General features: G+C 41.4%; 2 protein-coding genes across 2 annotated transcripts; both read left to right on the top strand.

Annotated features, from left to right (window-relative positions):
- The first annotated feature begins 320 nt into the window (after positions 1 to 320).
- Positions 321 to 6,777, top strand: LOC138595148 (serine hydrolase-like protein). Its single transcript, XM_069666489.1, has 12 exons — positions 321 to 436; positions 855 to 992; positions 2,481 to 2,594; positions 2,764 to 2,805; positions 2,899 to 2,918; positions 3,023 to 3,097; positions 4,538 to 4,644; positions 4,732 to 4,811; positions 4,906 to 4,940; positions 5,024 to 5,100; positions 6,336 to 6,423; positions 6,532 to 6,777. The coding sequence occupies exons 1-12, from the start codon at positions 424 to 426 to the stop codon at positions 6,661 to 6,663; spliced, it is 921 nt and encodes a 306-aa protein (XP_069522590.1). The 5' UTR covers positions 321 to 423; the 3' UTR covers positions 6,664 to 6,777.
- Positions 6,778 to 9,883: 3,106 nt separating this feature from the next.
- On the top strand, positions 9,884 to 18,666 carry LOC138594386 (serine hydrolase-like protein). Its single transcript, XM_069665458.1, has 11 exons — positions 9,884 to 10,037; positions 11,781 to 11,894; positions 12,057 to 12,098; positions 13,199 to 13,218; positions 13,326 to 13,400; positions 13,522 to 13,628; positions 15,484 to 15,563; positions 15,658 to 15,692; positions 15,825 to 15,901; positions 15,993 to 16,068; positions 17,811 to 18,666. The coding sequence occupies exons 1-11, from the start codon at positions 9,884 to 9,886 to the stop codon at positions 17,931 to 17,933; spliced, it is 903 nt and encodes a 300-aa protein (XP_069521559.1). The 3' UTR covers positions 17,934 to 18,666.
- Positions 18,667 to 23,249: the final 4,583 nt, after the last annotated feature.

Genomic DNA, 23,249 nt, shown 5'->3' with positions numbered 1-23,249 from the left:
CTGGTATCCACTTGTCACTCAAAGTGACCATGCCCCTAATTATGTATAAAATTATGACTGAATATATAAACGGTTCTTAGCGTAAGTATTAGCGTAAATCTGCTGTAAATTAGCGACCTAATAGGGAGCGACTTTGCTTTGGAGCGAGCATCGAGGGGCCATTCAAGGAACTGCAGTATTTGACACTCCCGCATTGGCTTATTTTTTGCATTCCTCTTGCCTGGAAGACCGTTCTGAGGGAGACAATAACTCACTTTGATCAGAGTCCATGATAGTTTAACCAACGAAGTTTTCCTGCTGCAGCCACTGGAGACCACGGAAGTTGACGTTAGTTTCACGCACGAGAGACGTGTTCAGGTTTTGTGTGTAATGTTGAGTGCGAGCGCCACTGCGAGAGCTTGACACTGTGCAACATCAACAACAATGGCTACAGAAGGTAACAAAGTCAGACAATGTGAAGTTTAAACAGGCTGTGCACTGCTCACAGAAACCTTTGGCTTGCACACGGTGTGCCTGTTGAGCTATGAGGCAGAGCTGCAGAGTTTGTAGCAACTTCATTGTAGTGTTTTGGCAGCCTGTTGAGTTTCGCTGTTAATTTTGGGATGTGAGCCAGGCTACAAGAAAAGCAAGCCATCTGTGAGTCTACCCGTGAGAAGACAGAAGTTCACCCACTGTCAGGAGTTAAGAAGGTTGAAATAGTTTGTAGTATTTATAGAGCACATCCTTTCTCCTGGCCGTCTGCTATACTAGAACAATATAAGTCAAATTATTTCAACTGTTTTGAGCTGTAGATTTTCATAGTGTCTTGTGTTTTGACCTGCAGACTGATTGCTGTGCCGTGTCATGTGTTTCAGAGCTCTCTGTAGCGGTCCCATGGGGAGAGATCAGAGGGAGAGTCTGGGGTCCTAAACATGGTTATCCTGTGCTGTGCCTGCATGGCTGGGCTGACAACTGTGGTTCTTTCAACACCCTCATTCCCCTTCTACCCAAAGGTAAACTACAACTGGATAATAAGTAATGAGACTTGCGTTTAAGGTATCTGGATAACACTTTGTCTTATGGGTGAATAATTAAATAGATTTAATTAATTTATAATCATTTTCTCAGATGTTTCATGTAAAGAGTGTTGTAATTTGATAATGATTATAAGTGTTAAATTGGTATACTTCAAATATGTACATTCTTGGGTTGATGTAATGAGATACTCCATCAAATAGTCAATAGTAGCAATCATATCAATAATCAAAATAATGCTAAAAGTAATTACGTGTATCCTCTGTATAGCCTGAAGTAAAAATGTTTGTGTCCTGGTAAACTTTCCATTCTGTGCTCCTTTACACAAATTTAGAAAAATATTTGAATTTTTTATTGCGATCTGATTGCTGGAGCGACTTTGTAGATCGACACTTTACGTGCATGTAGTGCAAACTTTATGTATTCTAATTTTTGGTCTAAATTTTAGAAATAAACAAAATATAATCATCAAATTAATTAGTTAAAATCAGCGCCAATTTTAAGAGCTAATATTAAAATACTACTTGCATGTTAATACTGATTACTTGTACTGTTGATACTATAATACTTGTACTTTTACATGAGTAACTCTTGAATTAAAGGACTCGAGATGGATAATTTCTTCACTGTGGTATTAATACTTTACTTGAGTTAAATGTTTGATGACTTTCTTCGCTACTAAAAATAAAACACTGACAAGTTTGATAAATTCATCTTTAAAGTCATGTGTTAAACCAAAAAATGTTAAACCTTTTTTTAGTATCACTCTTTGTTTTATAATTTTTTATCGTGAACTTTTTGGGTTTTCAACTCATCAGGCAATTCACACATATATTCATACATTTTATACTCAAACCAAATTACATATTCATTTAAAAAACTGATAAAGCAATAATGAAATAGTTAGCACGAGCAGACCTTATCAGTTTGAATAGAAAAGACAGTTACTTATCTGCAACATGACATTAGCCTTAAGTAGCTAGTGTGGTGGCTAGCTTGGTTAGCAAATAGCTGTTAGGGTTAAAGTAAGGCCAAGCATTGTGTACATTATACATTATAGTACCTACTGTGTGTATATAATACTCGGAGATTTGAGGAGCTGATAGAATTCTGTCAATAATTTACTCGGTTGTGGACCAGAAAAATGGTCAATGTGACAATGTCAGTTAAACTGTAACTGCTCAATACTTTCCCCAATATTTGTTTCTATAGCAACAGAATGTTAAACCTAAACCAACTGTCAGAGGCAAAACACCTTTAAGTAGAGCAGGTAATGAGTTTCAACATAAATGTATACTACGTTAACTTGGGCTTATTATTTTTTGAAAAGCTTATAAACTGAACTGAACAAAATAAGCTCAAGTAACTTTCTCAGAACCGTGCCTCTATGTTACATATTTATTTTGAGAAAACTTCTTTAAATAGTTGTCAGTATATTACACTTGTGTACTCCGTCTCCCTCTCAGAGTGCAGATACGTAGCGGTGGACCTGGCAGGGCACGGTCTGTCCTCCCATCGTCCTCTTGGAGTTTTCTACTGTTCAGCTTCATACGTGGGGGACGTAAGCAGAATTGTTGACGGTGTGTGAGACATTTTTTTCATGAGGTCAGACATACTCAGACCTTTCTATCCCTAGTTATGCCTTTGACTGAACCACAGTAGGACTTGTGACTATCTAAAACCTTTCAGTATTCTGTGAAGAGATACTGACCGTGCCTGTTTGATGATCTGTGAAATGAACTCCCACAGCTCTGCAGCTGAAAAGATTCTCCATCATAGCTCACAGTATGGGTGAGTGCAGCTGTACTGCTGAATTGAATCTGTGTTGTATATGCTGCTGTCTTACAAAGTAATTTAAAGTGTGAATGCTCTTTTTATTTACAGGTGGTGATATTGCAGCAATGGTAAGAGTTTCATAAGAGTCTCATCAGGCTCGTTTTTATAATATAAGGAGACTGTTGTGTTTCCTATGCAGTATCATCATCTGATCCCCATGTGTTCCTCACAGTTCACTGCTCTGTATCCTGAGATGGTGGATGCTCTTGTTCTTCTTGACTCTTACGGATTCCTGCCTACAAATTCAGTACGAACACTTTTTTGCACCTCATATTGCTGTAGAGCTTTTAAGTTTTGTGTGGTCAAATGCAGGGTCAGAAAAGTCTACGAAGGCATACAAAATTACTAAAACAACCCCACAAATTTTCAAGAGAAGAGCTTAAATATTCTCTCAAAAAAAGTCAAATTCTCCACAAATAAAGTCAAAAATGTAAGATTAAAACTGAAAAATAGGAGTTTTTGTTTATCATGAAACCACAATGCTTCTCTTTTAAAAGGGTTGGCTCAACCTCATCACACAGCAGAGATGCCACAGACACTTTTACTCGGTTTATGCGAAAAGGAACTTCTAGCTGAAACCACGCCCACTTACTGCAGTCAAAATCCTGGATGCAGCTGTTCAGGCTCAGCAAAATGTGACTGCTGAACTTGATGAACGTCCTGTTTATCAGGCCACAAATGAGACAAGAATTAGCTAGCTAGTATGCAGTGGGTATCAGATGTTAAAGTGGTAATCTTGAAGATCTTCAGTTGTGTTCTCTTTGGCGGCACCTATGGTGATAAACTGTCATTGCGGGAGCACACTTCCCAGATATCCAGACAGTGTTGCATGTGTGACGTCCACGGTTGGCTCCGGTTGTAACTAGATTTTCCCCTCTGACGGTCGCTTTCCTTTTTAGACTGTTTGCTTCATCTGAGCGTCGAATTTGTTTCTTTTTCTTTGGATTTTCACTTATTTTTGAAGTTGTATCTGTAGTCTTCGATCTTTTCTTTGTTTGTTCAGCCATAGTAGATTACTTTTTACTCGCAACACTTGCAGAGACCGGAAAAGCAGCCGCTTAGCTCCGCCTACCCTCTCTGACAGACCAACCACTACATCGCTGGATGATGGAAAACTCGTCACTAACTGGGCGCCGCTTGTGATTGTTTCTGCGAAAGTTGCACCAGACACCCAGTGTGTAATTCTGCAAATTCAAAGGCTTTCATCAGTGGGCCGTAGGCTCAATCACCGTTGTGTTCGGCGATAGATGGTGACTTAACAGACATATTTAAATGTAAATCTTCAAGATATATTGATATTGATGTATATATTTATTGCCTTTAGTTTTTATCTTATTCTATTTAAGTCTTTTACTTATTTTTATTGTAGTTCTGTGTTAATTCTTCTGCACCAAAATCACCAAAACAAATTCCTTGTATGTGTAAACCTACTTGGCAATAAACCCAGATTCTGATTCTGATATTGAAGGACTGAGTAAACAAGGATAGAGGTTTTGCTTTGTGTAGCTCTGGATGCGTCTGTTTTAAACATAAAAAACCAGCAGAGATGCCATACCACACAAGGCTATTGTTTATTTTTTTCACTGAATATTAGCTTCCTCCCCCAACTATTTTTTTCTTTCCTAAAATGTATCAGCTTTACTGTCTATTCCTATTAGTAGTTTCTTCCTTATTTTTTCCCCTGCAGGCAGAAGTATCACAGGTGATGAGGCAGGGGATGGATGCACTTCTTCAGTTTGAGAAAAAGACAGAAGATAAGACGAGAGTTTACACTTATGAGAAGGCAGCTGAAAGGTATTCTACCACTCTAACTGCTGATGTTCAGATCTCTATGAACTTCTTCTCTAAATTCAGCTGCTAAAGTGTTTTTTTTTCTTTCAGGCTAATGACTGCAAACCCGACTCTGTCTGAACAGTCCGTCTACATCCTCTTAGAGCGAGGTCTGACTCCAGTTGAAGGAGGTTTGTCTTTATCTCTTCTTCTCCTCTCAGAGGGGAATAATCTCACTGTGCTTTCTCTCATCTGCTGCCAGCTGAATGTGTTTTTCTTCTGCAGGCTTTGTTTTCTCCAGAGACATAAGAGTTAATTTTGTAAGTCACTTTTAACCTTGTTTAACTTATATTTTTCATGGCCCACAGCGTTTTCATGTGTGTTTTTCTTTTTATGTTTTCAGAAAAACATCACGCGCTTCAGTTTGGAGCAGAGTTTGGAGATGCTTTCGAAGATCCAAGCCTCTGTCTTACTTGTTCTGTAAGAAATTCACCACTACACAGACATTTATATTTGTATTACAATTTCATGACAATGACTACAGCACACAGAGACATTTGTAACCGCTTACATGCAGTAGCTCATGAGCAGAAATTAGGCTAACAAACAATGTAAATATCATACAATGAACACGTGTTTTTAAGCATGGTAGTCACACACATTGTCCTAATCATAGCTATCCATCATAAGTTGTGTATCAATCTCATAACCCATCTAACTGGGGACAACAGGGAACATGTCGGGCGTGTCCGGTTTAGGCAGTGGTTAGCGATAAAAAACTTCCAGCCAACACTTCCTTTTCCGTTGTTTACAGTCTAGTGAGCAACTTGAGAAGTGACTGTGTGTTGTCATGTCAGCAAAATAAACAGTGTAATTTCTTGGTTCATTAAATCCCCCAGAGGGAGGAGGTCGGAGGTCGGATCGATCATTTCCAATGCATTCAGGGACGTCAGGAAATAGACACAGCTACAAAAATTTTTGATGTAGAACAGATTGTTAGCTGTTAGCACGCAGATGTCTGTTTATAAAGATTAATAAGAACCTAAATCGCTGTCATGTCCCTACCTACAGATTCTATATTTCAATGTAGAATCTATAAATAGAGATTAGTTGTGTATAAACACATTTTTATTGACATTTTAAGTATTGCATCCAAAGTGCGGAGCGCTGGTTGAGCTCCGTCAGTAGAGCAGCGCCCCATATACAGAGGCATAGTCCTCGACGGATGTGCCGCTGGTCGATGCATCTTTATTCCCCACACTCTCTATTCCCCACTTTTCCTGTCACTCCTCACTGCATTTTCAATAAAGGCAAAAGTCCCCCCCCCAAAAAATCTCTTTCTCTCAGAAAAAAGAGTTGAAAAAAGCCTTTGACAAAATAAGTGGCAGTAATGCCACAAAAAGCTATTTGCCAATAGCCACTAAACAACCAAAGAAGAGGAAAGTGGTTTGAAATCCATTTTCCTCTTGTAGCTGGATTTCCAGAGCTTCTTGTTTTGTTTCTAGTTCACAACCTCTACGTCGTCTGCTGTGTCTGCTGGGGGAACATGCTCACTTTGCAATGAGCATAGTTTATTCTCTTCACACCATTGGATGAAAACGTCCCTCATTTAAATTTCTTTTTTGCAACACTCTAAAAGTTTTTATACAATTTGATTGACAGTTTATCTCCTTTCCTTGCATTAAACTGAATATGTTAAAAACGTCTTTTTGCAGAGCGCGCGGTGGTTCTGACAGAATACTCTCCGAACCAGCTCAAGATAAATTTACCTCAACACTTCTCCAGCGTTTTCGGGAAGAAAACGTGAGTGATGAAAATACGATGTTTGCTGTGGTTAGTTGTGATCATGTAACTGTTAAACAGTTAATAATCTCGTGGTAGTTCATCTCTCTCTGTATCTGTTTGTTTCAGCACTCGGTGGTGACAGTAACGGGCGATCATCACGTTCATCTCAATACGCCGGAGATCGTCGCTCCGTTCGTGTCCGACCTCTTGCAAACTAAAGCACTTTCACAGTCACACTGCCTAGAGCACAAGCTCTGAGCTACAAACACACTCACACCTTATAGAGTACCTCATATCACCTGTGCGGTAATATGCTTTGTAGAAAGATGTACTGTAATTAATGAGAGAAAACTGTGTTTACACTAACAAATATTAAAGGTCACATGAAGTGCTATCATTGCTCCCTTCATGTGTCATTCCTTTTTTAAACAAGGTGGTTTGATGTGACATTAGGTAGGAAGGGATAAGTCTTAATTGTATTTTTTAATACAACTTTATTGACAAAAAAGAGCAGGAGGAGGACAATCAGGGACAGTGAGAGTGACAGGTTAGGGGGAAAAAAGTTGAAAAGGTGGGACTTTTCACAAAAGTATGATTTATTTTTAGTTTTTAATTTGTTGGTTGATTTGTTTTTGTGTCGGCCGCAGTGAGGGCAGTGAGAGGCCACCACTGCAAAATTCCTGTTTTGGAGGAGCTGACTATTTTCAACAGAGTTAGATTTTCAATTTCAAGGTAGAAGCGGAGAGGAACTTTCTATGACAGCTTCAGGTACTCCCAAAATGCATCGAGGACTAGTTTCACCTCATCATTTCATGGTGTCCCCCAGGAAATGGTTGAGCAGAGCCAGAGCCAGATGCATCCTGTCTGATGATTAAAACTTTTCTGTGTGTATAACATCTCGACTCCTTTAACCTTAGTGTTCGTTTGGAGTCACTGAAAAACGTTTCATTTAAAGGGAACTTCAACAAAGTAGCTGTGAAACAAAGGACCTCCTGTCGTGCTTCTATTGGTGTCTTAACATTTAAGCGACTGTTCAGCAAATAAGCTCGCCTTAATAAAGAAAGCAGCATATAAAATGAAGCTCTTGGTTCATTGATGAATACATCCAGTAGAGAAAGTTCACCAGCACTTCTGCTGTCCTTTGTTTACTGCAATCTAAGACAATAAAAGATCTAAAGGAGATTTTCAATACATGAAATGAAAAATCCCTGTCTCTGTTTTCTCTCTGGTACGTCACTCTTTCTGCTAACATTTAGTGCTGAATTAGTTGCTTTCTTCACAAATGACACAAGAAAATAAACTGCTTAAGACAGCCTGGACTTAGACAGCCTTAGCTTAGGTTAGCATAAAGACTGGAAATGGAGTTTCAGCTAGCTAGCTAGCAGCTAGTTAGCTCAGTCAAAGAGCAACAAATCCACGTACCGGCACCTCTAAAGTTCACCAATGAATTAGCAAAAAATCTTAGTGTAGTGATGATAAGTTGTTGGTTTACAGAGGTTCATATGCAGGGCTAATTCATGGCGGTGCATCATTTTGCACAGAGCCAGGCTAGCTGTTTAACCTGATTCCTTTATGCAGGTGGTTCTGGTCTAGCCTCAGGACCCACCACTTCCTCTTTAATGACTAATCTAGCATTTTCAACCGCTCAAATGTATTTAATGAAAAAATGGTGCAGTTTAATGCAGTAGTATTAACAGTACAGTAGTATTACAAGTATAATAGTCAAGCAAAATGATCAGCAGTGTATAAGAGGAAAATATTCCCTCTACAAATCATTCAATTAACAGCCTTTTTTCAACAGAATAAGCTAAAGTATAGTGCATAATAAATGCAACTACTGTAGGGCTCATTGAGTTTCAAGAATGGAAATGTAACTGTAGCAGTGGATACATGGAGTGTGAATGCAGGCACATCGTAGGAAACCCATGTCCTTCAAAATAAAGGCGCAGCATAGACTTTTTGCCACAACCCAACCCACCAGTTGTGAACCACTGCTAACAACTAACTTTCTGCAGCTTGATATTTACTGTAGAAACAGAGGTGATGTTAATCTTCCCCTCTAACTGTGCGCAAACAAAATGTGCCTCCCTGCCCTGAGCATTCACCCTTAAGTTAACTTAAGGCCACGCTTGAGAGGTGTGAAATCTGTACTGTTCCATAAAAAGTGGAGATAAGTGACACAAACTCCCTCCTGGTCTCTTAAACCCTTCAGTGTTATAAACAACTAAAAGACGGCAGTTAATGTTCAACTGACTATAATCAGGTTCTTTGTGTGACCCTCTTTTCCTTTACATTCTCAGCTGTGTTTTTCCCCAGGTTACATTTTCTATGCACGTTTTCTTTGGTCAACACTGGAAAATCAACCACCAGTAGCTTATCATTGAAACCTCAACCCTCAAAATTTGTCCAGACCATTTCCAATACTGTGGCTGAACCAATTTTTATAATTCAAGCTGCATTTCTCCTGTCATCTTTTCTTCCTTCTTTTGTGAATTGCTGTGCAAATATAGCCCTTACAAATATCTTACAATGCAGGTGAACGTAGGACGCAGCGATAATCCCCTTTTCAATCTGGCTCCACCTCTTATCTCATCGTATGCTGTAAATTACATACTCTGTTTGTACAGTACGCTACATCCCATTGTGATGGGATTAGGATCGATTTCTCAGAGGCTTTTGACACAGCTCATCCCTGACATCTCTCCAGATGAGTCCATATTGGATTGTGCTTTTTGCTGATAGAAAGTTTGTATAAATTAGATCATTAAACATTGAAATAAGTGACATTATTGTTGACCCAAAATTCAGTGACATGATGAACAACAATGTTTTGCACAATAACAGTAAATTTGATTAATTCTCATTGGCGCACGCATTCGGTGTGACACATCTATAATCTCCCACCCCTCACTGACACTCTAGGCACCAAGAAAACATTTAATTATAACTGTAAATATGTGAGACTCCAGTCAAGTAGTCAAGAGATTATCTCATTACAGGAAGCAGTACGAGTGGGAGTTTTGTTTTCAGCAGCTGCTAGATCTCATCCTCTCCTAGATTCATTGTCTTTGCAGGAGATCGCCTGACAGACTTTACTGAGGGAACAAAAGCAAAGAGAAGAAGTGCGCTGTCATCTAACTAGACCTGCCTCTGCAGTGTATGATTGGCCAGTCCATTGGTGTGACCGTATCCAATAACGTCATTGGTTGGTGAAACTCTTTGTGTTGCTTTTATTGGTTCCATAGGTCATGAAAGGTTGCTTCAGCTTAAATTTATTGTGGCCACTTTGCTTGCTTTTGCTGCATATTCAGATTTGCAGGATTCACACTGAAATGTCGTCTACAATCAAACAAGGAGGTATTATTTCTCAACACAACATCCAACAACTTCCACCACTTCCGGGTGTCTTGAATAATCAGTGAAAGTACCTGTCAGAGCCTTGTTTTTACAGGGGTCTTCTGAGGTTGTGTTCTGTGAAATGTGTCCACTTTCAGAGCTTTCTATCCCGGTCCCATGGGGAGAGATCAAAGCTAGAGTCTGGGGTCCTGATGATGGTTATCCTGTGCTGTGCCTGCACGGCTGGGCTGACAATTGTGGTTCTTTCAACACCCTCATTCCTCTTCTACCCAAAGGTAAACTATGAAACCAATTCGATTTTTACTAAACAGTAACATTTTAAGTAACTTAATAAAGTATACTGAAACCAGACATAGTCCGAATCATCTCAACTGGCTCCGTTGGATTAGAAGGAGTAGTGGCTCCACTCTGAGCTCTCCTTAGATGCCTGAGCTCTTTACCCTCTCTAAGCCCAGCCACCCTGCAGAGCAACGTCATTTGTACCTGCATCCTGTGTCTCATAACCATAGGTGAGGGTTGGAATGAAGATCAACTGGTAAATTGAGAGCTATGCCTTTTGGGTAACTCCCTTTTCATAATGACTGTCTGGTACAGTGCCCGCATTACTGCTGATGCTGCACCAACTTGTCCGTCAATCTCACGATCCACTTTACCCTCGCTCGTGAACAAGACCTGCGAGATACTTAAACTCACTCTCCTCTGAGCATTAACCGTTTTTCCGGGAGAGAACCATGGCCTCAGGCCTGGAGACTGAACCTTGAGATCCTGTCCATGAAAGTCCCAAACAGGATCGGTGTCAAGGTACAGCCCTGGCGAAAGTCAACACCCTCTGGGAATGTGTTTGACTTTGTGCCGAGGATCCGGACACAGCTCTCACTTTGCCACCATGACAGGCCCCAACGGCCTTCTGGCCACAACTCCAAGCAGCCGCTTCCACAATGGAGGCTTGTCCATTGCCCAGTCAGGTTCCATGTCCTCAACTCCCCCGAGATACACAAGAGATTCTTCTGGAATTGGGAGTTGAAGACCCTACAGAGAGGGGCCTCCGTCAGATGTTCCCGGTTCACCCTCACATTTACGTTTACCAAGTCTGTCTGGCTGCTTCCCCCACCAACCTGATCCTACTGATCACCAGGTGGTCACCAGTTGAAAGCTCTTTACCAGAGTCTCCAAGACATACAGATGCTGATCTGATGAGGTACCAGGTACCCCTATGAATCACCTATGCTCGTATATGGTGGTGGTTATTGACAATCTATGACTGGCACAGAAGAGCAATAACAAAGCACCACTTGGGTTCAGATCGGGCAGGCTGATCCTCCCCCGACCAGTTGTCTTAATTTTGCCCACTTGGGCATTGAAGTACCCCAGCAGATCCATAGAGTCCCAAAGCGGAACCCTTTCTAAGACCATAAGGCCGCATATTCACACAAGATTCACACAGTCACAAAGAGGTGACCATCTCATTCCCCGGGGAAAACTCCAACACTGCAACGCTCAGCAGGGGGCTTGTGAGTATCCCCACACCCACCCAACACCTATCACCCTGGGTTATTCCAGAAAGGAGCCCAGTCCTTTTCCAGAAGTTTCCTTACAGAACCAGTGCTGTGAGTGGACGTGAGCCCAACTATATCTAGTTGGTAACACTCCACCTCCCACACCAACTCTGGTTCCTTCCCTGCCAGAGAGGTGACGTTCAATGTTCTGAAAGCCAGTCTAGGGATCAGAACACCTAGCTTTGAGCCTTGGCCTGCCGCCTGATGTGCATAACAACCGACCCCCATGCCCATCCCTGCAGGAGGGTGAAAGTCTAGCCACCAAACCCACCCGGCGAGTTCCCCCCAGGTCCTGGTCCAGGGCCCCCGGCAACATAGCTCCCAGGTTTACAGGGACATGCAAAAAATAAAAAAAATACATTACAGCAAACAAGCAATAAGAAGTAAGTCTAGGGTTAACACTTCTCCAGGTTGTCCCTGAGTTCTCTACCTTGTGGATCAGCTGTCTTTCTTCTTCCTCAGAGTGCAGATATGTGGCATTGGACCAGGCAGGCCACGGCCTGTCCTCCCATCGTCCTCCTGGAGTTTTCTACTCATTTCCTTTGTACGTAGCCGATATACTCAGAGTCGTTAACGGTGAGTGAGTTCAAGAGGCTTAATTAATTCAGTGTTGCGAGAGATTAACTCTATTCAGGACTTTGGTGCATTTCTGAGAGTTAAAACAGAGCTCTTATAAAAGTACTGCAGGATGTTAAATTAGAGCAAATCACATTTTTTTCTGTAAAATTCCTCCCACAGGTCTCCAGTGGACAAAATTCTCCATAATAAGCCACAGTATGGGTGAGTCGATCAAAATATAAATGATACACCTGATTCACACACACACTGAAACAGCTTTTTCACATCCTCTACCAAATCTATCAAATATGTGAGAAGTAGGCGATGAGTTGTTTCTTCTTTAAGGCCTTTTTAGAATCAGACCAAAATGATTACATTTACTAATGAGGTAAACTACACGGTTGTGTGTAGAGTGACAAAAGCAACTACTTATTCAGCCTTGAAGTCACTTGCCAATAAAAAAATACCAACCATTATCCAGTTCCAGCCTCCCTAATGTGACATGCAGCATTTTTGGCTTTTAATATCATTGCATAATAAAAAAAAAAATTAATAAAATATTTGTTGACAATCAATTAGAAGGTGCTACCTTGAACATTGTTCACTGTTTTGTTGTACCTTATAGAAATAATGACTTATTGATTAATCAGAAGCATTCCACGTTGTTAGTTCTGCATTAAAGGGCCAGTTCGCCAATTTCAACGTTAGTCCTATCATGCTATCATGGGGAGTTAATGCCATTATGACAGAAAAAAAATGCAATTTCGCTCTGTGTCTTTGGAGGACGCTATCCGCTTTTACAATGAGACCTGGAAAACCTCAGCCAGACTACGTAAAACACGTCATCTGGAGGAGGGAGTTTGCTAAACTACACTTCCTCAATCTAGGACGGCCGACTCCGATGTCATGTCTCGTTCAGAATCGTCAGGTTTGAAATGTAGACTGCAGACCCGAAGATTTTTTAGACGATCCACCGGTATATTCTCGTCATATTTTGGATTCTGTACCGCTCTCTGCCGTTGCCTGCAGCGTAAACGGTAGTATTTCACTCCAGCGTCTCTCGCTGGGTCGTTCCTTTCAGAGAGAGGGGCGCAATGCACGCTGGGTGTTGTGGGAATGTAGAATGGGCGAAACCCAGAGCTGTTATGACTTTCTCAACAGCTATGGCTCCAATTTCAAATGTTATTGCTTCTATTGATTACGGAGAACACCGGCTTTGACTGACAGTGGCTTTTTCCAGGGGCGAACTGCTCCTTTAAGATACAAAACAATCTTTTTGAGACTAAGTCAGTGTTTCTGTTTGCTTGTTTACTCCCTCACAGGTGGCAACGTTGGAGGAATGGTAAGATTGGTGGTAGATTTCTCACTCTGTTTTCACACAGTATACGGAGCACATTTTGCTGTACTTTCTTCATTGTTTCTTATTGGTCCGTGTTGTGTTTTTCACAGTTCAGTGCACTGTATCCTGAGATGGTGGATGCTCTCATACTGCTGGACGCTGCTGGATTTTTACCATTAGATTCAGTACTTCCACAGTTTTTTGCATCGAGAAATAGCAACAATGTCCATGTCCAAAAAATGACAGTCCACTCCTGTCAGCAGTGCTGACTTTGTCATCTCATCATTCATGTCTCTTTTCTTGCAGGCAGAACTTTCCAAAGTGATGAAGGAGGGGATACACGAGATGCTTCAGTATGAAAATAAGACAGAAGAGAAGAAAAGAGTGTACACGTATGAGAAGGCAGTGGAGAGGTACGACACCACTTTATTTTATCAGCAAATGAAATTAAATACACTTTTTTGTGTGTTGGAGGTTTTGTGGTGACTTGAAGTGAATCAAAAAAGGAACTCATGGGTCTTGGGGAGTACGACTGCTTATGTATAAAAGGGTTAAAAACTCTTTTGTGCACTAATCATGATAAATTAATTAATTTTAGTTGCACTGTGGGTAATGTAGGCTCCAGGTTTTTACAAGGAAGAATTTTGTGGAACTACAAAGACCTGTGTGGGGCTCACACTTGCCACTGAGTTTGGAGAGGGAATCAGCTCAGTGCAGGGTCAGGTGTGTGTGTAACTGACCCTGATTAAGACCAGGTGTGGGAAGCCTATATATATGCCCTTGGGCTCCAGTGCTCTGCGCTGACTCATCATCAGCACAGAGTAGAGAGAGGTTCAGTGTGTTTTCTCTTGTTGTGTAGGGGTGTGTGAGTCTACAGAATAATGACTTTATTTTAATGCACCCTTCTAAACCAAAGTTACAAGGTGCCTTACAGGCAAACAATAAAATACAGAGTAAAAACTGACAGTTATATTAAGATGTTAAAATAACCATAATAAATAAATAAATAAAATAGCACACCAGTTAAGAGAAAGCTCTAAGATAAAAGAAAGACTTCAATAATGATTTAAAAGAGGACAATGACTCAGCTAATCTGAGATCCTCTGGCAGGGAGTTCAAAAGTTTAAGGGCTCGAACAGAGAAGACCCGATCAGCTTTAGTCACAAAGCGCGATTCAGGAACGGACAGAAAGTTCCTGCCAGAATGTCTCAAACTGCGATCTGGCATGTAAAAAGTTCACAGATATAAGGCGGTGCTTGACCATGTGAGGCTTCAAAAACAAGCAGTTAAATCTTTCAATCAATTCTAAAATTGATTAGTGATGGTGAAGCAAGAATTGGAGTTATGTGCTCGCCGCTGCAGCGAGTTAAAAGCCGAGCAGTAGCGTTTTGGATAAGCTGCAGCCTGTGAATGCTTCCCTTACTGACACCAGAGTACAGTGCATTGCAATAATCAAGTCTGAAGGTAATACAGCTGGGTATCATTCGCATAGCAATGGTATTGAATGTTACAATTATTCAATATCTGACCCAGTGGAAGCATATTGAAAGTATATTGAAAATAACAGGGGACCTAAAATAGAGCCCTGAGGAACCCCGCAGGTGAGTGGGGTGCTTGAGGAGGAGGAGCCCCCGATTTTAACTGAAAATGATCTGTTTGTTAGGTAGTAAATAAACAAGTCCAAAGCCACATCAGGAATACCGACAAAAGATTCAAGACGGTTGATTAAAATTCTGTGGTCGACTGTGTTAAAAGACCTACCACAAGAACCTGTCTGCGTTACGTGCTCACCATTTCTAGCCTCTCTTAGAGTGTAGCCTGTGGGTGCTGGGTCGGCCTTTTCTAACCCCAGCCTTTTGTGTTTCTTTTTTCAGGCTTGTCAGGCAGCTGTTGTGTTATGATTTTGTAGTGTTTCCTTAGTCTCCCTGAGAGTTAATTTTCTCGTCGGCTGCTCGGCAGCGGTGATTCAGTTTCCCCTTATCTAAGCTTCTCATTATTTTGGTGTTTCCCCTCTCCCATCCTATCGCTTGCAATTCTTGTTGGATAACTTTAAGAACTCTGTGTCCTCAGTTGCATCCAACTCCCCATCCTCCTGACAAGACCATAAGTCTTTTCTTATATTATCTTAAGGAAGTGCAAATTGAATATGTGAAACTTACTGCATTTAATCACATAAAGACAAAACTGAAAAAAAAGAAATATGGCTGATATGTTTCTATCAGTTGTCTTTGTTGTCAGCTATTGGCTCAAGTGTTTTGTTTCTTTCAGGCTCATGACTGCAAACCCGACTCTGTCTGACCAGTCTGTTGACATCCTTTTAGAGCGAGGTCTGACTCCAGTTGAAGGAGGTTTGTCTTTATCTCTTCTTCTCCTCTCAGAGGGGAATAATCTCACTTTGCTGTCTTTCCTCTGCTGCCAGCTGAATGTGTCTCTCTTCTGCAGGGTTTGTGTTCTCCAGAGACATGCGACTTAACTTTGTAAGTCACTTTTAACCCCTCATATCTTGCGCCACATTCACCACCTCTGCTCCATTAACTCATATTTTTCCCATAAGGGTTTAGCATTCAGATTGTACAGTACATATGTTTATTCTAATGTTTTCTTTTTAGAAAAACATAGTGCGCCTCACTTTGGAGCAGAGTTTGGCGATGCAATCGAGGATTGAAGCCTCTGTTCTCGTTGTTTTGTAAGTTTTTGATAACTGAAATTGGTGCATTATGATTCTATAACTCATCAAAGCATTGTTTACTGAACCCTGTCAAAATCTGTTTTTCTAGAGCAGACAAAGGCCTTTCTGCAAAACATGAACTGAAACATATCTTCACAGTTCTCCAGGGCTATCGGGACAGAAACGTGAGTTTGAGTCTTGGAGAAAAAAGTTAATGAAAAACTATTTATTTTGATTTTTAAACATCTTCTTGTGGGGCAAATGTTAAGCATACAGACAGTTACAATGCACATGATTCATCTGAAGTGAAGACACTAAACTGCCTGCACCAACAGCTGCAAAGCTCTTCGAGAAAAACAACAAAGTAAGACCTTAATGTCTCAGAATAAGATAAAAATATTTTAATAGCACACCCAATTGGATTGTTCCTGTTTTTAATTTCTAATGTCAAAATCTACCAGTGGAAAAAATGCACATATTCATATCTGACATCTCTTTGCACGTCTAAGGAGAAGCACAGGTGACATTATTAACTTGAGAGATTACTGTTTTGAGTTCACTGAATGCTGCCTTACTGGCATGGTTTACTGGGACTGAGCTTTTGTTAGCTACATTTGTTTAAACTGTGCTTTTTCCTGCTATGACAAGTCAAAATGTCTGCCGTGAAATAGACTGTAATATCAGCACAGCCATCATATATTTGTAAAATGATCACCATGTTTCTAGATAACCACCTCTTTGTTTTTGTTTTTTTATTCTGACACACGTGAATCGAGCAGAGTGCTTGTTTGCTCCAAACTGACGAGCAACAGGAATATGAAGAATACAGTATATATATCATTCCTTATGAGCATGCACTAGAAAGTATATAACTACATTTACTTGTACTTGATTCTTTTACTTTACCTGAATAATTCCATCTTAACTTGCTTTATACTTGTACTCCACGACAGTTCAGAGGGAGATGCTGTACTTCTGTACCTCTACATTCATTTGATAACTTTCCTTGCTAGCTACTTTGCAGATTGAGATTATCAATACAAAACAATACATTATCTTGCAGTATTAAAGTACTTAAAGTTAGCTCCACCTTAAACAGATGCAACATCAATGATGCTTACACATTAATGCATTGTATTATTCTGAAACAGCCCTTCTGTTTAATGCATACTTTGATTTTTGGTCAATTTGGATTGTTAAACTAAGATTTTGAACGCGGGACTCGTAACAGACTGTTTCAAACTGTTCTTTTGCTACTTTTACTTAAATAAAAGGTCTGAATACTCTGTCCAGCAGTGCCTGCATGTTGGGTAGATTATTTTAAAGACCGGTTCTGCTGGGGCGCCGGTTTAGCTCAGTTGGTAGAGCAGGCGCCCTATGTGCAGAGGCTACAGTCCTCAGCGCACTGAGCACAGGTACGACTCCCAGTCTGCTGATCATTTGGTGCATGTCATCCCCCACTCCCCACATTTCTATCAATCAAATAAAGGCAAAAAAGCCAGTAAAGAAAATAATAATCTTTTAAAAAACACTGGTGCTGTTAAAGGTAAATAGAAACCTCAACACAAACAGGGAGAAGACATTTGGCTGGAAATGATGACAAATTTGTGAATGAAAAGACCTTGAACAGTGTGAGAGCTGAACGATGGAGAATCTAGATTAGATTGGAGTCGATACAACAGTTTGAAATGAATGTGTATCTCTAATGAGTCAAACAGTAGTTACAGTTGTTTTAAATATGTAACAATATGCAGAATGAACAATAAACAGACAGGGTAGTGACCAACAGAATAAATAAGGCAAAACATCAACTTTTGTGAACGGTTCATTTGTTTTTTAATTTAAAAAAATGAAACGCAAGGAAACCAACAAGATTTAAAACTTGTGCATGATTTACTCAGACATTTCATCTGTCTCTTTCTTGCAGCACTCGGTGGTGACGGTTCCAGGCGATCATCACGTCCATCTGAGTAATCCTGAACTCGTCGCTCCGCTTGTTTCTGACTTCCTGCAGACCAAAGTGTTGTCTCAGCGGCTGTCAGCAATGTGAACACACATTTACACACACATGCACACGCACACACACTTTACTGTGAAAATCACACTTCAAGTCTCATCAAATTGTTCTTCTTTTCCCATCCTGTTGAGTCCCTGTTTGAACAATCCTTTCAAGTTTATTCAGTGACATATAATCATATATCTAAATATACAAACCACTATTGAATCTATGAAAACGTCTGCTTTACTAGAAATGTTTGTTTATTTGTGTTTAACCGTCTTTATGATTGGGGGTGTTAATGACACCTTCCTGAAAACAATATTGTAGCATCCTGATAGGTGGGCGTGTTGGGACAGCAAAATTATATGTTCCATAATTGCTGTTATAATAGGCATGATGTTATTTCCTTGTGGAGGGGCTGAACCATGAGTGTGCTTAGGTGCACAGGCAGTCATATGTCAGTGGAGACTGTTCATGGGGATGACAGTGTCTCTTTGAAAGCAAACAACGTGCAGTTCAAGACCCCGAAAACACTTAAGCTGCGTACGACAGAAGATAACTGCAGCTCGCAAGAATATGTGTTTATATTACACATTTTTGTGCCCCTGCTTTTATTGTTGAATGTTTCTTCTCTCACAGTTGCCTGTCTGCCTTCATAAAGAGTGATGGACTGTTAAAACACCAGGGAGCATGACAGAAATAATTAAATTACATCATAAAATAAATGAAACAAATTCCAGTAACCTCAGATTAAAAACAATACTTAAAAGACTTTCTATTTCTATCCCGGACAAAGTGTGATTTGTTGCATTACAATGTTTTTTAAAGACAACCAGATCAGAAAATGTATTTAAAAGCTGCAAGCTGAATAAAATCCAACATTGTTCAGATTCTTTGTTAGAAGTGTCTAATTCAGCCAGGATGGCAAATGTCAAACTGCAAACATGTCAGCTCTGCATTGTGACTCGGCTGCTTTTCATGAATCTGCAACTAAAAATGGTGATCATTAAAGAGTTGACACCCGCTGACAGCGCCTCAGTATGTAGGCCATCCGCTCTGTGTGAGGCTTTTGTCTCACAACCGGCAAGACCAAAAATCTTTTACTCAGGGGACTGACTCTATAGAACGCTGCAGCTGCCGACAGTCTCAGCAGATATGAGCGGTGCTGTTACACAAAAATCCCCCCCTCCACCTTCCCTCCCCCCCCATCCCCGCTCTCTCTCTCAATGTCACATAAACAGTGATGGCCTCCGTGTTAAATGGAGTGGAATTGATTTTACGCAGCGAGCAGAAAGGCGGCGAGCATCCAGAGACATCTGAAGGGCTTGCCCCCCCTCCTACTCCTCCGAAGGGAAAAAAAAAAAAAAAAGATTATAGTTATATAAGTTTCCCTCCCACTCCCTCCGTTCTCTCCGCCATCAGCAGGACTGTTACCATAGAAACCCCCACCCCTCAGTTTCAACGTCAGAGCCAGGAGCTGGAGGATGAAGCCGCATGCAGCTTCAGTCTCTCGTGCCTCTCAGAGAGCACCTGCGATTTTGGCCGTCGCACATGCAACAGCCGGAGCTGCGATTGATGATTGATTCGAGTCTGCTGCACATCGCGTACCATCAAACGCAGAAAGACCGCCTGACTCAGCAGCACTCACAGGTAAGCATGACTACTTTAATCTATACCTGGGCACTATTTTTTAGTGTGACACCTGTTTGTGTTTGCAAATGAAAGATGATGTTTGTGCTTTAAGCAGGGACAGAAAGCATGTTTGTGTAACGTCTCGATTGCTGCTGCATATTTGGAGCAGAAAGGCTCTGTGAGGAAATCTGAGCACAGTGTGATGCTGCAGTTTGTCATGCATGATACTTCTGTAAAGAGCGAGTTTTTGCAAAGATTTAAACTGCTCATCCCTTCCCTAAATCCCTCCTCTTGCCTCCTTCCCTTCCCGCGTCATGCCTTTCCTCACTACCTCATCCTCTTTCTGTCCTTCCCTCCTCCCTTCCTTCTTCCATTCCTTCCTTTCCCCTCCAACAGCCGTGATGTCGTGGCTCTTCCTGGACTGGTTCGTCCCCCTCTACCTGCTGGTGTCGGTGTTGGTGCTGGCAGGCTTCGGAGCGTGTCTGTACTTCTTAGAGCCCGGGCTGCAGGATGCCCACAAGTGGAGCAACAAAACAGTCCGGCATCACCCGCTGGTGGCCAGCGTGAACTGCAGAGATGACGATAGCAATGCTCTGATATGATCGAGAGGGGTGAGGTGGAGCGGGGCGCGCCATCTGGACAGGGGTGCTGCCAGGACACAGGAGGGGACGGGAGCCAACACCTTAAAGATGGAGACGGGGAATGGAGGAGGAAGATGATGTGATAAGAGCAGCCCTGTCTTATCATACCAACTTTTCTCTGATCTCTACCAAACTTTGAGCTGTAGAGATCAGGGAAAAGTGAAGGGTGTAAAATGATTTTTTTTAAAAAGACGCCAAATGCACAAGGAGGAGAAGACTACACCGGATTGTGGAGGACATGTTGCCCTTTAGAAAAGTGTTTGTAACCTGATGTAAATTTCACTCCATCCTATACTTGTGCCAACTTTTTCATACGTTTTGTAATCCGACAATCACTCGACATGTACCATGGAGTTTACTTATAGTGTGCATTAATTTAGTGAAGTGGACGACATAAGTGCAATGAATTCACACCATCAGGGAGGGTTTGTAATCCTCCCTCCGGTGGTGTCGGCTCGGCAGCTGCGGAGAAGCATGTGGATGGTTAGTGCCAACGTGCCAAAACATGGTGTTTAGTGACTTTGTTTAAAAGATACGTGCTGAATAAATGCAAGCGATTCATTCAAGGTGCCAAGTTTATCCTATAGATGGACCAAGAAAACAGAAGCATAGTGTTTGGTTCTGGTCAAAGTGTATCATTTAGTTTGTTTTCATTGTTTTTACTTGACAGCATGGTGAGGAAACGGGGCGTGTGACGCCCTCTTTTGATGATCATATGCTTACTTTGTTCATACAAAATAAAACTGTTTAATGCTCATTGCTTTGGATTTTTCTCTGGGTTTTTTATTGTTGTATGCATGTTGTTCAAAAAGTTTAAGGTGCTCGCTCATTTAAACTTTCACTATTTTTAGGTAAATATTGCACTCTTTATTGCACTACAATCATCTAATATCTGTAGTTACTTTTAACTTTTTTTTTTTAAATCAGATTTGACATCAGTAAACATGATGAGCTTATAAGATACGATATAAAACCCTCAGTTCGGGCTGTTTGGCAGCTTTCAGGTGTGTGTTGGTTTAGTACCGTCAATCTAAACTTTTCACACTTTTTATTAATAAAACTGAAGTCAAATTGTGCAAAATTTCCCCCCAAAAAGCAAAGAAAAGAATTAATTTTACAGAGCTTTTGATTTTTTTCCTCCCCTATTTATTGTCTTACAGTCCCTTAGATTTATTCTGTGACCCTTTGCAGGAGGATCGACCCATAGGTGCCTCTGAACCAAATTATACCTGTTTATAAAGTAGCTACAACACCTCCACCTTGATAAGCTAAATGCTGCTTGCTGATCCATCAGTATAAACAGTCTAATTATATATCTATAATAATAATGTGGCACAGAGGCCGATGCTAGAGAGCTTTAACTTAAGTTAACTTAAGTCAAAGGTCTGAGTTGTTCTTCCACTGTGATCAGACTGGTTACCACCACACTGGGACTTCAGAGAGTCCCATGAAACAAACAACATGAGGGAGCAGAGTGGGAGAGAGACAGAGCGGCCTCAGTGTGGAGGAATGGAGAGAATGACTCCTGTGCCCACCACTTCCTACTGCTGTGTTCCCCGTCTGCACTCTCTGACTTATTTACTCACCAGCTGTGTGAACAGCAGACACAGAGCTTCAGACCGCAGGTCAGTGTCCATATTCCTCCATTGTAATGCAAGATGCATGATTGTAAAGACTATATGAGTTTTAAGGGGAGCATTTTACAGATATTCCTGTAAGACTTTGGATGGATGAGTACTTTGGATGAGTATTGCAACTTTTTCTAGATCTGAATACCAAAGTTGTTAGTCTGTGAAAATGTTTATAGATAGAATTGTTTGGCATGCAGCTCACAACCTGAATTTCTTCCATTTCTCCATCCGCATACATTTAATGAGTCTTTCTTTCCACCTCTCTCTTCACAACTCAGGATGAGTGTTTTCGACCGTCTGGCACCTTTGATCCCAAAAGTATCGACATCCTCCAAACAAGTTAAGGAGCCTCCTTCAGCATGTCTGTCACCTCCTCTCTCTTTCTCGTCTCCCGTCATCAAGAAGAAACCCATTCAGATCCCTTCATTCAACGAGAAGGGACTCGTGCATGAAACCCACGACACCAGACAGATAAACACAGACAGGTACATTTAACTGTAACTTCTGTTCTCACTCAGGTGTTTGTAATTCATTTTGCAGTTTACATTTTTCCTTCCCTTCATTGGCTCCAGATCATTTGTCCCGATTTGCTCCTCGAAGACATCCAGTCCTCCCTCTTGGAGTAAATCATGTCATCATCCACGAAGAAGCTACGGAGAAAGAGCTTCAACCCTCCCGAGAACCAAACCCAAAACCTTTCCCTCTCAGCCTCTCCTTGCAAACCCCAGCATCTCCATTTCTCCCGCTCCACAGCCACATTCCTCTCCCACTCTGAAGCCAGAGCCAAGAGATTCCCTTCATCTCCCCGCCTCACAGCTGCGTGATCCTTCTCCATCACTGCAGCCCAAGCCGAGTGTGTCTCCCACTCTGACTGTCCCGACGCCCAGACTGAGTCCATCTCCTACGTCCCTGAGCGCAGGGACGGGTGTGGATAGCCGAGGTGGCAAGCAACCTTCTCCTGTTGCTCAAGAGAGACGTGCTAGATCGATCCCAATATCCAATCTTAAAGTTGAGCCTGAGTCCAGCAAACAGAGGTCTTTGAATGAAGCAAAGCACAACGTTCTTGATCAAGCAGCTTTACTGGATTTTACTCATCCTGCATTGAGAAGATCTTCTTCCATGACGTGCAGACAAACAGGCACGTCTCAGAATTCCTGCTTATCGCAAGGAAAAGTTAGTTTAAGTAAACAAGAATACACTGCAAGCGATAAACCACATCCTCCGTATAGGAATATAGAATTACCTGCAATATCTAAACCAAAGTCAAACATCAAACAGCAGCTGGAGCTTCTAAAAAGTGGAGCAACAGGTGCACAAACATCTCTTTCAGAGTCTAAGTTCGCTAACCTTGTTCGGAGGGACTCTCAGGTAAAGTTTGATGGACCGGACGCTCAGTTGGGCCTCGACCGTCACAGGAAACGTAGAGACTTTCCTCAGACAAGGAGCCAGACTCACACTGCAGG

The sequence above is a fragment of the Semicossyphus pulcher genome, unplaced genomic scaffold (genome assembly GCF_022749685.1).
Source record: "Semicossyphus pulcher isolate SPU_LCO1_2020_fin unplaced genomic scaffold, fSemPul1.0.p SCAF_17, whole genome shotgun sequence".
In the NCBI taxonomy this organism is placed as follows: domain Eukaryota; kingdom Metazoa; phylum Chordata; class Actinopteri; order Labriformes; family Labridae; genus Semicossyphus; species Semicossyphus pulcher.
The sequence above is the reverse complement of the archived record's forward strand: the minus strand, read 5'-3'. Positions and strand labels throughout refer to the sequence as shown.

Excerpts from the sequence above, each read along its gene's own strand:
- LOC138595148 (XM_069666489.1), top strand. Across the intron at positions 2,595-2,763 it reads CGTAAGCAGAATTGTTGACG|CTCTGCAGCTGAAAAGATTC; the intron begins GTGTGTGAGACA and ends GAACTCCCACAG. Across the intron at positions 3,098-4,537 it reads GATTCCTGCCTACAAATTCA|GCAGAAGTATCACAGGTGAT; the intron begins GTACGAACACTT and ends TTTCCCCTGCAG.
- LOC138594386 (XM_069665458.1), top strand. The coding sequence starts at position 9,884 with ATGTGTCCACTTTCAGAGCTTTCTATCCCGGTCCCATGGGGAGAGATC. Across the intron at positions 13,219-13,325 it reads GTGGCAACGTTGGAGGAATG|TTCAGTGCACTGTATCCTGA; the intron begins GTAAGATTGGTG and ends TGTTTTTCACAG. Across the intron at positions 15,564-15,657 it reads TCTGACTCCAGTTGAAGGAG|GGTTTGTGTTCTCCAGAGAC; the intron begins GTTTGTCTTTAT and ends TCTCTTCTGCAG.